The sequence below is a fragment of the Chrysoperla carnea genome, chromosome 1 (genome assembly GCF_905475395.1).
Source record: "Chrysoperla carnea chromosome 1, inChrCarn1.1, whole genome shotgun sequence".
NCBI classification, from domain to species: domain Eukaryota; kingdom Metazoa; phylum Arthropoda; class Insecta; order Neuroptera; family Chrysopidae; genus Chrysoperla; species Chrysoperla carnea.
In genome coordinates this window covers 53,614,976-53,630,171 of record NC_058337.1, presented here as the reverse complement: position 1 = coordinate 53,630,171, position 15,196 = coordinate 53,614,976, and the positions used below count along the sequence as shown (strand labels likewise).

At 30.9% G+C, this 15,196-nt stretch overlaps 1 protein-coding gene across 2 annotated transcripts; it reads left to right on the top strand.

Moving 5' to 3' along the window:
* The first annotated feature begins 2,571 nt into the window (after positions 1–2,571).
* On the top strand, positions 2,572–14,898 carry LOC123299130 (DNA repair protein RAD50). Of its 2 annotated transcripts, none has more exons than XM_044881376.1 (2): positions 2,572–2,935; positions 10,423–14,898. In XM_044881376.1, the coding sequence occupies exon 2, from the start codon at positions 10,431–10,433 to the stop codon at positions 14,358–14,360; it is 3,930 nt and encodes a 1,309-aa protein (XP_044737311.1). In that variant the 5' UTR covers positions 2,572–2,935; positions 10,423–10,430; the 3' UTR covers positions 14,361–14,898. The 2 variants fall into 2 exon arrangements, with proteins under 2 accessions (XP_044737311.1, XP_044737321.1); XM_044881386.1 differs by lacking the exon at positions 2,572–2,935 and adding an exon at positions 3,290–3,379.
* Positions 14,899–15,196: the final 298 nt, after the last annotated feature.

Below are 15,196 nucleotides of genomic sequence, written 5' to 3'. Positions count from 1 at the left end.
ACACTCTCTTTACTCAACCCAGACTAATTTTAATCCAAAATTTTAATATTGGAAAAGTTATTTTATCATGCGACAAACTGTGGCTTAAAGAAACTACCATAACAGGTTTAAAATAAATTAATAATACTGATTAAATTAATGTATGGTCTAGTCATTTCATAGACCATTTCTATTTTTTGAACATTTATGTCTGCTTATGATTGTCATATTAATTGACTTCATTAGTGATTTTCCCAGTAGCTGTATGCTAATCTATAACTGGAAGTGTAAAAAACAGGCATCCGAATGACAGGTGTTACATACATCTATATTTTATCCCAGTGGAAATGCGGCGCTTTTTAGGCCAAGTCATTCGAAATATATGTATTTATTCTTACGCCAATCGATTTTTCTTAGTCTTCGGACTGTCACTAAAGGCATGGCAGTCATGGAGACTGTCATGCCTTGTGTAAACAAATATCTGTCAAAAATAAGATGTTAGTAGTGTTCTTTTTACACCGAATATTAGAGCGAGTGTATAGTATTTTGTTCGTATGTTCGTTTGTCTTCGTACTTATTTCATGCAATGCCTTTCAGTGCAAAAGGAACATTATCGACGTTATCACTTCTGCCATTTTGTAGACAAATTTTGTCAATTCTCCCGTTTGAGTTAAATCTCCTTGTGAAGTCTCCACGATGGCAGTAATGAAAGATCAATATGGCGACAACCAGACGCCACATTGTGAAAAAGAAATGAGAGTCGACGAACTTTGTTAAGTGGGGTTTCGTTGAATGTTTAAGAACCTGAAAAGACAAAAATCCCACTCCAATAAAAATGTAAATATCTTTAACATGGAGAGAACGTGGAGAATATCTTGAACACGGAATGGAGTAAATATTTTGGGCAATTGAAATAATTTAATTTGAATGTATAAAGCAAGGTAATTTTGATTAATTTTAACAAAATCGTCTTTCAGTTTTTCAATGAAATTCACAGCAAAGTATTTACCTTTTCATCATGTCATATGCGCAAGTGCAGAATTTATTTTTTGAAGTTATACTTCTTTTGGCGCGTTTGGATGAGAGTGAATTTGTGAGCTGCGCGCGCACGAACGACATGATGAAGTTAGCCACAGAATTGAAATAATAAAAAAATATATTTTCAACACTGAATATAGTTACAGTACTGAGTGTTCATACTATACACTACATAGTACTTATATCCCTGAGCCAGTTCAAGTCGATGGTTGTGAAATATAGTATTCATATGAATAATTAATTTTGAATGAAAGAAGTATAACTTCTAACGCGTGTACATAAGTACACACACTCTTTTTTTTCGTACTGACAGCAATAAGTAGGACTAAGATAGAAGATATTTGTTATGCATTTTATCACATTGGTTATAAATCATTTAGTACGAAACAAATGTGAATCGTGATTTTAAAATGAAAAGCCCTATTATTCACATTTTCAAATAGGGAATATTCACGTATTTTTTTTATATTTGTAATTCATTGTTTGCATCGTTATAACAAAGTAAAAAACATAAATACTGCTTAAAAATGCTGTAATTAAGTGTAAAAAAATATTTAAAATACATCATAATTTTGAGATATTTAAACACTGTTTTTTGGCACTTTCTGTTGATGACGTATAAGTACGTGATCTGTCAATTGGTGACAGTTTAATGTATAATTTACACTTAAAAAAATTAATTTACAACATAGAATTTACACTCGTTATCATTAAGTTTTCTAATAAAAACCCGTAGAATAATAGAAATTAATATAATATCATACCAAATGTAAGTAATTAATGCCATAAAGTATGTCAACAAATTTGACAAGCCAGTACAATGATGTCACGTCCGAATTGGTGATCTCAAACCGAATTATATGACGTGAAAATTTATTGTTTAATAATGGCAAATAGATAACAAGGCGAAATCAACCGTTCATTAAAGTACAAACCTTAATTATGGTCTACACTACAAATTTTTAGCGGGGTATTCTTCAATATTAATAAACGTATTGTGTTGTGAGGCGTCGGGGGGGGGGGTCATTTTGAAAAAAATCTTTAATTACATTTGTGTAAGCAACATAAAAATTTTTAATTAATAAAACATTCAACTACTTGACCCAATAATGTCTATAATTAGTTAAATTTAATACCGCCCATAACTTTTTAACAAGGATTTTGGACAAAAGTATACGACTTAAAATTATCCAAAGAATAGCTATATCCATCGAGTCATGGAACAGTCTGTATATATTATTTTATGATGATTTTATGACTGTAATAGTATCAACAAGTAATTTCAATGTTTATACCTTGGCAAAATGGCATGAGATAAAATATTTGCTAACAAAACTCTGCACATATAATGTTTAGTAGTATGCAATTGAGATTCCTACTCCTAAGTATACATCTTTTACAGATTATTCAATATTTGCAAAGTAGCTTTTATTTATTCGGTTAAGTTTTTGTAAATGGCGGGTTAATGCAAATTTCCATTTATTCCATCTAGATTTTTTTAGACGTACTAATGCAATGGGAGCGTCAATAATAGCGTCCTAAAAGGTTATTATCGTCTATATCTAAAATTCAAAAATAGAAAAATTTGATACAAAATTTTAAAATCATACTAAATAGTGTTAAATAAAAAATAAAGTTTTTTAACAAGTAAAGTGTAATAAATTTGTATGTAAACTCTTTTAAATTCTTCACCTTTGATACGAAAAAATAAAAAATAAATAAAAGAACGCGTCGCGCGTCTTATTTTGTTGGCTCCACTGGTCATTAGTTTGGTGCTGTGTTTAACGATTTGGTTATGTCAAGATATTATCACCGGCATTATAATATATATGACATTCAATAAATATTAACAAATATTCAGAAAAGTTATCAATAAAAGTTGTCTATTAAATGTTATAATATTATAATAACATATTTGGTATGTATATATTGTATTATCTTTTATAAATAACTTCATAAATATCGAATTGTATGATTGTATCCATAAACATAGCGCGTCTTTTTTTGAGCCATTGTGCAAGTTGTTTTTTCATTTTGAAATTCTTTGTTTTAAAATTTTAAGTGGATTGCATACTTTCAATAACTTTTATTCAGTTATATTTTTACCATTTTTGAATGAAATATAAATCAAGTTGAAATTTATAAATTTTTTTATTTTTTGGATGATTATCATTTAGTAGGTATAAAATATGGTATACCCCAAATGGATTTGATTATAAAAAATATTTTGTGTAAGTCAGCAAAATTATCAAAAATTTAAAAGCATATTGTTACAAAGATTACGAAAAATAAATAGAAATTGTCAGTAAATTAAATTTTTAAGATGAAAATACTCCTTCCAGTGTAAGTGCCGATTTACTATGTAAGTATAATTTTCGGGCCTTTCGATTTCTTACAAGTAGTAAAAAGTACAGAAATAAGTTATTTTTAATTATGTTGTTTTCAATTAATTTTTTAAATCCAAGTCTATTTATTTACACTTGACGAAAACAACAATAGTGTTTATACTTACTACGATCTGATATATGATTTTAGAATTAGCACCACATTACTAAAATTCAAAATTGTAAGAATTCAGCACATCCTAATACGTCAAAAGAACATGGCTTATTTTTCAAATGAATACATGTTTTACATCTTCATTCTCAAGAACAATTCTCATTATGATGATTGGGGGGAAAGAAGCGAAGAGTTAATTGTTGTACAGAAAATGTATTATCGATATAAGATTTTTTTGTATTGATTAGTTAGTAGTTTCCTCCAAAAGTGAATGTAAGATAATATTTGAGACTATCGTTTTGGAATTTTATGGTGGGTCATATTACAAGTTGCTAAAATTAAATAATATCAAAAGTAAAATTTTTTCGATGTATATATATATTAGTTTTCTATATATCGAACCCCGAAAATTAACGAGAAATACACTAGTAATATCTATTTAGATGACATTATTAATATAATCAATAATCTTGGAACGAAACTAAAAAAATCCTTACTTTTTTGAACATTTCGTTAAAATTGATGAAAGGTAAAGATAAAAGCTATCATTTTAACATATTTCATGAAAAAATGATCTTAATAGAAATAAATTTGTCGTTTTTTTAACTAATTAATATAGATTTCTGAGTGAGTAAAAATGCATAAGTCTAAATATTTAGCTTAGCATCGTAAGAAGTATTACAAATTTTACCTCCTTATAAGGCACTTTAATGGGATGCAGAAACATTTTTTTGGAAAGGGGAGGGGGATTAGTTTTATCAACACAAGTCATAACATTCCGCCTTATACCTCTTTTTGGGTGTCTTTTTTTATCTTGCAAAAATCTTTTCGATTTTGTGTGCCTGTCATATATTTAATACTCTATATTGCTAGCGCCCGTAAGTGGAAGTATCAGACTGAAAGTGAGACAGCAAAAGGCTGTTTCTATCTCTGTCGCAATACTCGACTCATTATCCGCGACTCCGTAATGCAGATATATCAGACCGTGGGACACCACGGGTATTTTTTAAATGATAAATACATACTTGAAACTTGGTGAGTCACTTCCTTTTGGCGAGTCTGCCAAACTTTCATCTACGATTTTTTTTTCGAGAAGCTGCGTTTTCAAATGAGCATGATGAAGTTATATTTGAGTTATCGTTCTGAAAAAACGCAGCTGGAAATTTTTCATACACTATGACCACTCGATGGCATTAATAATTATTAAACAATAAAATATTTTGTCAAAAAACAAAAAAAGGAATACTGCATCGATGAGCTTGTATACCACCTCGAATATCCGTACTTAAGTATTGTTGTTTTTGAATACGTACATGGTTCACTTTTGCTGAATTGTTTAATAGTTATTAAATCGTAGAGAAAAGTTTGGTAGATTATTCAAAAGGAAGCCACTCACGAAGTTTCAAGTATGTATTCATCCCACCAAAAACATAAATGTGAAAAAAGGCGTAGATGTCACAGAATCCCAATAAACTTAATTACGTCAGCCCAAAAAAGTTGTGAAATCCCGTAGAGAAAAAAATTCTTCGAAAAAAATTTATAAAAATGGCATAAATTTATTGAGTAACTTTTCCGTAAAGAAGCATTAAAGTATTACATTAACAAATTTTCGGTGACTTCATACCTACACGCACCTGTATAGGAGAACAAAAGATAATCGTTAACCCCCTACTATCTCCCTCCTCCCCTCTAATGTTATGACGTAATAATTTTTTCACAACTTTTATGAAACATCAAAATTTAAATTTAAACAATCAAAGCATTCTTTAGATTAAAGTCAAGCACCTACTTAACAAAGGCCTAATTTTTTTTACTAAAGTAAGAAAATTATTGGTTTAAATTTCTTGTCAAGTTTCTCCTTAGTACGTATTTATTTAATATTTTACTTCGCAAGTTTTCGGAATATAAAAACGAATCTAAAAATAAAAAACTTGCGAAGTAAAATATTAAATAAATACGTACTAAGGAGAAACTTGACAAGAAATTTAAACCAATAATTTTCTTACTTTAGTAAAAAAAATTAGGCCTTTGTTAAGTAGGTGCTTGACTTTAATCTAAAGAATGCTTTGATTGTTTAAATTTAAATTTTGATGTTTCATAAAAGTTGTGAAAAAATTATTACGTCATAACATTAGAGGGGAGGAGGGAGATAGTAGGGGGTTAACGATTATCTTTTGTTCTCCTATACAGGTGCGTGTAGGTATGAAGTCACCGAAAATTTGTTAATGTAATACTTTAATGCTTCTTTACGGAAAAGTTACTCAATAAATTTATGCCATTTTTATAAATTTTTTTCGAAGAATTTTTTTCTCTACGGGATTTCACAACTTTTTTGGGCTGACGTAATTAAGTTTATTGGGATTCTGTGACATCTACGCCTTTTTTCACATTTATGTTTTTGGTGGGATATCACTTCTTTTTGCAAGGCAATAGTATTTAGTTTGAAAGTGTTTGTAACAATTTAAACTCACCAATATGAATACATTGAATTACTGTTGAATACTGAGCCTCGTACGTCAAGAGAGATGGCGAACAAGATGTCATCAAAATTGTGTTATTGATAAATATTGTAATGAAAATTTCATTTTCATATAACTGATATTGATTATTTTATAATACATTCAATATAATTTACGCAAAATTTGCGTCCTCATGGGTAAACAGTCATGTTTTCGAAAAAATGTTTCATTCAAAAGTTGGTTATTTCTTTTAGGAATATTTTTACATTAAAATTTTTGTTCTATCTATAATGGTTTACAAGATGGGTCCCACAGACTCAGGACTCAATTGACGTTTATTGCTCATTTACGAACTTGACCTCACTTTTTACGTCCTGAGTACGCTATAAAAATTTCATCTTAAAAAATTTCTTTTCGTTTTTGTGTTATCGTGTTGGCAGACAGACGTGCAGACGGACAGACAGATATTATGTAACTGCAAATATTTAGGTCTTTTTTATGGGTAATACGCACAGCTTGATTTCATATAATAGTTCTGCATATGGATTGATCCTGAATATTACAACGGCTCATACAGGGGCGTTATATTTTGTAAGTGCGCATAATTGGGTCTTATATATTGGTAATGCGAACACTTTGATTCCATATAATTGTTCTGCGCATGGGATAATCTGGAATATAACAACTGCACATACATGAACCTTAAATGTGTGCATATTTGGGGCTTATATATTGGAAGTGCGCACAGATTAATCATAAGTTATAGTTCTGCGCATGCATTTATCCTGAATCTTACAACTACGCATACGCTGAATTTATATTTTGTTACTGTGCGTATGTAGGCCTTATATATTGCTAGTTCACGCATGTGGATTACATGAAATAGTACTGCGCATGGTTTGATTCTAAATATTACAACTGTGCTAACGGGAACCCTATATTTTGTAAATGGGCATATTTGGTCCTTAAATATTGAAAATGCGCATAAATTAATCACAAATGATAGTTCTGCGCATGCATTTTACCTGAATCTTAGAACTGCGCATTAGCTTAGTTAATATTTTGCTACTGCGCATATGTAGGCCTTATATAGTGCTAGTGCGCACATGTGGATTACATGTAATAGTACTGCGCATGGGTTGATCCTGAATATTACAACTGCGCATACAGGGACTTTATATTTTCTCAGTGCGAATATTTGGGTATTATATCCGGGAAGTGCTCACAGATTAATCAATAATTATAGCTGTGCGCATGCATTTATCCTGAATCTTGCAACTGCGCATACGCTAAATTTATATTTTGTTACTGCGCACAAGTAGGCCTTAAAAATTGCTAGTGCGCACACGTGGATCACATGTAATAGTACTGCGCATGGGTTGATCCTGAATATTACAACTGCGCATACAGGGACTTTATATTTTGTTAGTGCACATATTTGGGTATTATATCCGAGAAGTGCCCACAGATTAATCAATAATTATAGTTGTGCGCATGCATTTATCCTGAATCTTGCAACTGCGCATACGCTTAATTTATATTTTGTTACTGCGCACATGTAGGCCTTAAAAATTGCTAGTGCGCACACGTGGATTACATGTAATAGTACTGCGCATGGGTTGATCCTGAATATTACAACTGCGCATACAGGGACTTTCAATTTTGTTAGTGCGCATATTTGGGTATTATATCCGGGAAGTGCCCACAGATTAATCAATAATTATAGTTGTGCGCATGCATTTATCCTGAATCTTGCAACTGCGCATACGCTAAATTTATATTTTGTTACTGCGCACATGTAGGCCTTAAAAATTTCTAGTGCGCACACGAGGATTACATGTAATAGTACTGCGCATGGGTTGACCCTCAATTCAAGCAAGTCTCTGTCGAATGTCCAAAATCGCATCTTTCTATAATTTAGAAGTCCCTTAGAATCGGTATAGCTGGATCATTTAAAGATAAATCAATTATAGTGAGAGTGATGGAAAAATAATAACGCCACTAACCTTACCATGTTTTGTTATCAAATCTAAACGTGTATACAAAATTTCAACTCAATCGGTTGAAGATATCTGCTTTAAAATTGAGTAATAAGATTACCCCCCCCCCCATTTAACAAAATATGGCGGAAGCCACGAGAAAATTCGATCAAGTCAACCATAAAAATTCAATGTCATTCAAAGTCAGCGTGCTTACAAAATTTCAACGTAATCGATTGAGGGTGTCGGCTTCAAAATTGGGTTGCAAGATTATTTATTGTTGAACATAACAATACCATTGTTTTTAAGAAAATAAAATTCGTTGTCATTGCAACAATTAGTAGTAAACACTACAAGCCATTTAAGCAAAATGGTTTAAAACTTCTTGTAAAATTATATTTATACTTTTTTTAAATTTAAGGACAAAAATAGTTGGATTTTGCATTAACGAAAAAAACAGGACTGGTTATTTACTTTCTCGAGGGAAAATGATTGTTTTTTCGAAAAAATGTTTCAAACAAAAGTTGTTTATTTTTATGTAAGGAACATTTTTTACATTTAAACTTTTGTTCTATCTCTTACCGTTTTTCCGAAAATTGCAATTTAATTTTTTACTTTATTTGCTTTTCACGGGAAAACAATTACCTTTACAACAAAATTTTTCATACAGAATTGTTTAATTTTATGCAAGGAACATTTTTTGCATTTAAACTTTTGTTCTATCTCTTACAGTTTTCGCTATAAAAGCAAATTAAAATTTTCCTAATTAATGTAACATAATAATTTTAATATGTTTTCTACATGGTACTTTGAATTTCATAGGGTCTTAGTAATAAGATATATTTTATTTAATTTTTATAATATTTTAAGTTGGAAATATTGAAATACACAATTAATTTTTGAATATTTATATAATATTTATTCAAATTTAATCAATATTTAATTAAAATTATATAAATAACAAATTTTTAAGCGTATTTAAGTTTTACCATACAAATTGTATAGGAAAAAAAACTAGCCTTCTGATTGGTTCATATTTTACCATGTATTTTAAATACGGAAAAAATGCACCTTTAATTAGCGAAATTTCCCATTTCCCGTTAAAAATTTTGATATTTGGAAGTTTTTCTGGGGTATGATTTTTCTCTAATTTATTTTAATGAAAACCGCATCTTTCTACCATTTCTCAGTTTTGCTGTGAATTTATATGAGTGAGTAACAAAATTTCGGGGCGTGGCCGTTTTTTGACGCGTTATTGCTCGGAAACGATGAGAGCCGTGAACGTGAGCTTTGATTTACGGCGTCCCAGGGTATATATCTCCTTAAGTTGAAAAGCGCAACATTATAGCTCAAGTAGTTTCTGAGATATAAGGGTGTGAAAAAGGGCTATTTGACGTCCTGTATATATAGTCACAGCAAAAGCATACACATTTCACATATACAGCATACATTACACTTTCAATTTTCGATTTTCCATTTTTTTTAAATTAATCTACGATTCGCACTGCTGTGCTATATGATCATTTAAAACAAAAACTGTAGTATCCCACGGTCTATATGTATAAGCTGTCATATACAAACTGATGGACATGCGCATATTGCCGTTTCACGAGAAGGATAGATGGATATATTTCTGCATCGAAGGGACTTTGCACGGCTTCAGACCTTTTCTATTAAAATAGGAGTATTAAATATATGATGTCTGTATAAAGGACTACGAACTAATCAAAATGAAAAGTGGTTTGAATTAAATTAAATATAAATATGCTAATATTGAAATACTTTGCGATAAGAACAAAAATCATTATGATCTCGACTTACAATAATTTCACCATTAATATTTGGTATCGGTGGAGAATTATGAGTTCTGCTTTATTCACGGGTGTTCTTTTGAGTAGTGGGGTACATTTTTCTAAATCTTGAATGTATATTGATGTTTTCCACGACAACTCGAACAAATACTATTAGTGAGGGCATGTAGTTCTTTTAAAAAATTATAGTTTTAATAGATAGCTAGGGTATATAATTATAGTTTTAATAGATAGATAGCAAAATTTTAACTACGCAAAAATCAAATGAGATATCGAAAAAATTTACATTTTTTTCATCTGGTTCTTCCAACGCCCAATATTCGAGCCTTTAAAAATTGAGATTTTCCAAATAATAAATTAAAATATGTTTGTTGTATCAGGCCTAGTCTATTTAAACAAAGTAATTTTCAAAAATGAACGACAAAATAGACTGTTTTCCCCCAACGATAAATTTTATTTTTAAAATCGATTAAAATTAACCTTAATCCAATTTTCCAAGGTTACTCCTACAAAGACTTATTCAGATCGACTAGAAATATCGACTTTAATTAAAAATAATATCAGCATATATTATGGACTGCAACCAAAAGTTAATTTTTTCTTTTTTGGGTGCAGTATATCGTAAAAAAAACTAAAGCATAATTTATTTGATTCTAGATACAAAAATGTCACGACTTGATAAGTTAAATTTAAGCGGTATACGGAGCTATGGACCTGACGAAAAGGATGAACAAACAATCCAATTCCAATCGCCACTAACACTAATTTTAGGGCAAAATGGTTGTGGAAAAACAACAATTATTGAAGCACTCAAGTTTGCTACCACCGGTGACTTACCACCAGGCTGCCAGCGGGGAGCGGGATTTATATTTGATCCAAAATTATCAAGTCGGTCTGAAAGCAAGGGCCAAGTCAAATTGCATGTAGTTCGATCAAATGGCGATGAAGTATTTGTTTGTAAAGCCCTACAAGCCACTCAGCGTACAAACAAAGTCGAGTACAAACGTATTGATAATACGCTAACTGTAAGAAAACCTGGAGAAGAGGAGAAATCTATAAGTAGTCGTTGCGCAGATATTGATGTTGAAATGTGCGTTGCAATGGGTGTATCAAAAGCTATCTTAAGTAACGTAATATTTTGTCATCAGGAAGATTCTTCATGGCCTTTAGAAGAAGGTAAAAAATTAAAAGAACGTTTTGATGCAATTTTTGATGCTTTGAAGTACAATAAATGTTTGGACGTGATTCGAAAAATGAAAAAAACTCGACAAACGGAAAACAAGATCATTGTGGAAGAAGTCAAAGGCTTGGAATATAAGAAAATGGAAGTCGATAAAAAAAAGAAAAATTTAAAAGATGCCCAAGATAAATTGGAATTAACTATACAAAAAATTACTGAATTGGAAGAAAAGTTAAAACCGATTACGGAACGTTTAGATGAAATTAAACAAATTGAGTCCGATTACGATCAGCGACTTCGAAATTTACAAATGAAAAAACAACGTTTCGAAGAATTAAAAAAAGATATCAAACATATGTCGAACGGATTAAAAATATTAGAACATAGCGATGCGGAGCTTGCAGATACTATTGTGGAATTTGAAAAACTGTTGCTTTTAAAACAAACCGAACTAGATGAATGGGAAGCGAAATTAAAAGAAAAGGTCGATGAGGAGAAAAAATTCTTAAAATCTTTCGGTCAAGAACAAGTTCTTGTTGGGCAGCTACGTAATGAAGAAAAACGTAACGAGAGTCAAAAAACTAAGCGTGATAAATTGTTAGCCCCACTATCGCAACAACTGGAAGTAACTTTAGATCCAATCACTGACTCGGAAAAAGCAGTAGAAATATTTGGCATTATTGAAAGCAAAATTGAAGAACGAAAACAAAAACATGAGGATTTAATCAAAGAACTTGATTTGGAGGATCAACAGCTTCAAACTAATATCGATAAATGTCGTGAAAATAAGATAACGATGGAACAAAGTGTTAAATCCAAAATGCAACAGTTACGTGAAACGAAAGCGGAAGTTCGTAAGAAAAAGCGAGAAGTAGATGAAGCAAATGCTTCTTCTAGCCACTTGGAAATTATCAAAGATAAACTCGAACGCAATTCTAAGGAATATGATAGTTTAACCAATTCATTAGATCCAATGGAACTTGCAAAACAAATCGAGGAAGAAACTAGAAAACGTGATGGTGCAGAAAAAGCACTGGATGCTGTTGATAAAGAAGTTAAAACATTACAAAAATTTAGTAATGTACAAACCGAACTGGACGTAAATCGTGAAAATGTGGTCCGTAACGAAGCTGAAGTACAAAAAATTAAAACAAAACACGAGGAATCGCTTAACAAATTATTCAATAATGAACTCCCCGACGGTAATTTTAAAAGTGCACTTGATAAAATTAAAAAGGAAGGTACTGCGAAAATTCGCGAGCTTAATAATTCAATTAAAAAAGCACAGAAGAAAGTCACGGAATTAGAAAGTGATTTAAAGCATCGTAACGAAAAACAAGTAAGTTTAGAGAAGGAATTAGAAGAAAATATTGCTACGGTTGAAGCACAATGTGAAGGAAAACCTTTTGCTGATGTTTTAAATGACATGAAAAATGAATTGGAAGAATTACAAAAAGACAAAGGAAGTTATTCAAATTCGAAGTATATGTTTACTCGTTTTATCGAAAAACTTGGAGAAGAAGAACCATGTTGTCCGGTTTGTAAGCGGGATTTTAAAGATAAGCAACCTGAATACGTAAAAGAAATTATAAACGATATCACAACCCAAATTGAAGGTTTTCCTACAAAGTTAAAAGAAATTGAAACTGAATTGACAAAGAAACAAAAACAATACAATAAACTAGTCCAACTTGAAACGGTTAACGAAAGAATTGCTTCGATAAAAGATGAACTTTTACCAAAAATTAAGGAGGAAATCAAAGAAATAATTGAAAATTTAGAAAAAGCTAAAGAAGAACTTGAAAATCTTCAACAAACTTTGACTCCCGTACAAGAGAATCACGATTTGGCTCAATCGGTTTCTTCTGACGTTGCTGTCTTGGATAAACATTTAGCTGAGTTGAAAAAAATCAAAACAAAAGTAGGTGATTTAGAAGGTCAAATGAGTACGGCAACAACATCTACACGCACTTTACAAGAAGCCTTAAATGAACAAGAAAATTTAAAATCAGAAATGACTACTGCGCGTCGACAAGTTGACACGTTACAAACACGATTAAACAACTTCAACGAACAAAAACAATATTTATCAGAAACAAAGAATAAACTTGTTCAACAACAGCTTAATATTGAAAAAAATATTCAGGGTATTGTACAAATTCAAGCTCGATTCGCTGAGTTACAAGCCACAGAAAGCAAGTTATCAACGGAAGTGGCTACTTTGGAAGATGAGCTTTTACCCGTCAAAAAAGAATTAGATCACGCCATCGATAAAAAATCGCAAGCTAAAAAGGATAATAAGAAGAAAATTGATAAATCTCAATCTGAAATTCAAACTATTCAGAAACATTTCCATGAAATTAAATCTATTCAACAGACAATCGATGAATTCGAAAAAAAAAATATTACGTCTCAATTGAATGAAGTCATTGAAAAAATTGAAAAATTGAATGAAGAAAAAGAAAATCATGCGAAAGATAAACAAAAATTACAGGCAGAAGTGGATCGTATCAAAAATTTCCTTGTAAGTCAAAAGAATTATCGACGAGAATTGATCGATAATCAAAAGTTACGTGAGAAACAAGCAGAAGAAGCAACTATTAAAACAGAAATGGAAGAATTATCCGCTTCTATGCAAAAAGAAAATTATCAAGCAGCAATTAAAGAAAAACGTAAACTTAACGAAAGCGGGAATCAAATTAAATCCGAGAAAAATCGTAACGAAGGACGAAAGGATGAATTAACAAACAATATAGCTAAGTTAGAAAAGGAATTATCAACCGAAGCAAATCAGCAAGCGGAAACCAAATATAAACATAAATTAATGGAGCTAAAAATCCGGGAACGTGTAGTTGATGATATCGGCAAGTTTATAAATGCATTAGACTTCGCTATGATTGTACATCACAAAGATAAAATGGTACAAATCAACCGTACAATTCGAGAACTTTGGTCGAAAATTTATCGGGGTAATGATTGTGATTATATTGAAATTAAAACGGAACAAACCGTATCATCTGGAAAAGATGGCAGACGTACATTTAATTATCGTGTTGTACAAATTCGTAACGGTGTTGAACTTGACATGCGGGGTCGATGTAGTGCTGGACAAAAAGTTTTGGCATGTCTGATAATACGAATGGCTTTGGCAGAAACCTTTAGTTGTAATTGTGGCATACTAGCCCTGGATGAGCCAACAACGAATTTAGATCGGGCGAATGTGACTAGTTTATGTCGATCATTAGCAGAAATTGTACATGCGCGCAAAGGGCAAAAACATTTTCAATTAATTGTGATCACTCATGATGAACAATTTGTTCAAGAACTAACGTCTGTCGAGCGTTTGGAATCCTATTATAAGGTTGACAAAAATTTGGATGGTAAGTCTGTAGTTTCCCTTATGTCAGCGAATTAATTAGGTCTTAGTGTCTTAACGGTCAGAGGCCAAGAAACATTTCCAATTAAAATTGTGATCTGAGAATACAATTTGAGTGATTTTTTATGGACACCCGAGCGAACATCAAGCTCATCAGGTGATTTTTATTCAATTATTTTTTGTGGGTTACTAAAAAAAGCGATAGAAGGTTGGAATTGTCTAAATCCAATTTGAACTTTAAGATAATGGAGTGAGCCTAGATTTTACTTCCACTGTACAGTCTAAAATTATAAGTTTAAAAATTACTAAATTTAAACTTCATACACGTTGATGGGCAAAAAATGTTCCATAATTTTAAACCTGAATTTCAAATGGATGTAAAAATGACTGAGCTTTTAGCTCGCGTCAAAAATTCACTGAAAGAAATTTGAAATTTTGAATAAAAATGGCATTCAATACAAATTCTAGAGTTCAATTTGGATCACCTTTTAATTTATAAATTGATTGAAAAAATACAACAAAAATTTGCCAAAATAATTTGAAAATTGCATACAAAAGTATTTTTTTAAAGTTCAAACGCCGTCAATTTTTATTATAAAATGTTTACATTTCAAGAAAATATGAATCAGGAAATGGTCTATTGAGTCATAAAAATTTAATTTTATTGAAGTGTAAAGAATTTTTAATTTTTGGAATATAAATTCACAAAATTAATTTTATAAAACGCTTATGATTTGTTTTACCATTAAAAATATTTCGCCATTCCTATGAAAAATCCTTATTGATAAATTACTTTTCTTTCAAAATATCTGTGACTTTTTTTATGTTAAAAGAAAAATAATAATTTTTGTATAGCAATGGGGAAAAATTAACTG

What these genes read in the sequence shown, in the direction of transcription:
- LOC123299130 (XM_044881376.1), top strand. Translation starts at nt 10,431, where the DNA reads ATGTCACGACTTGATAAGTTAAATTTAAGCGGTATACGGAGCTATGGA.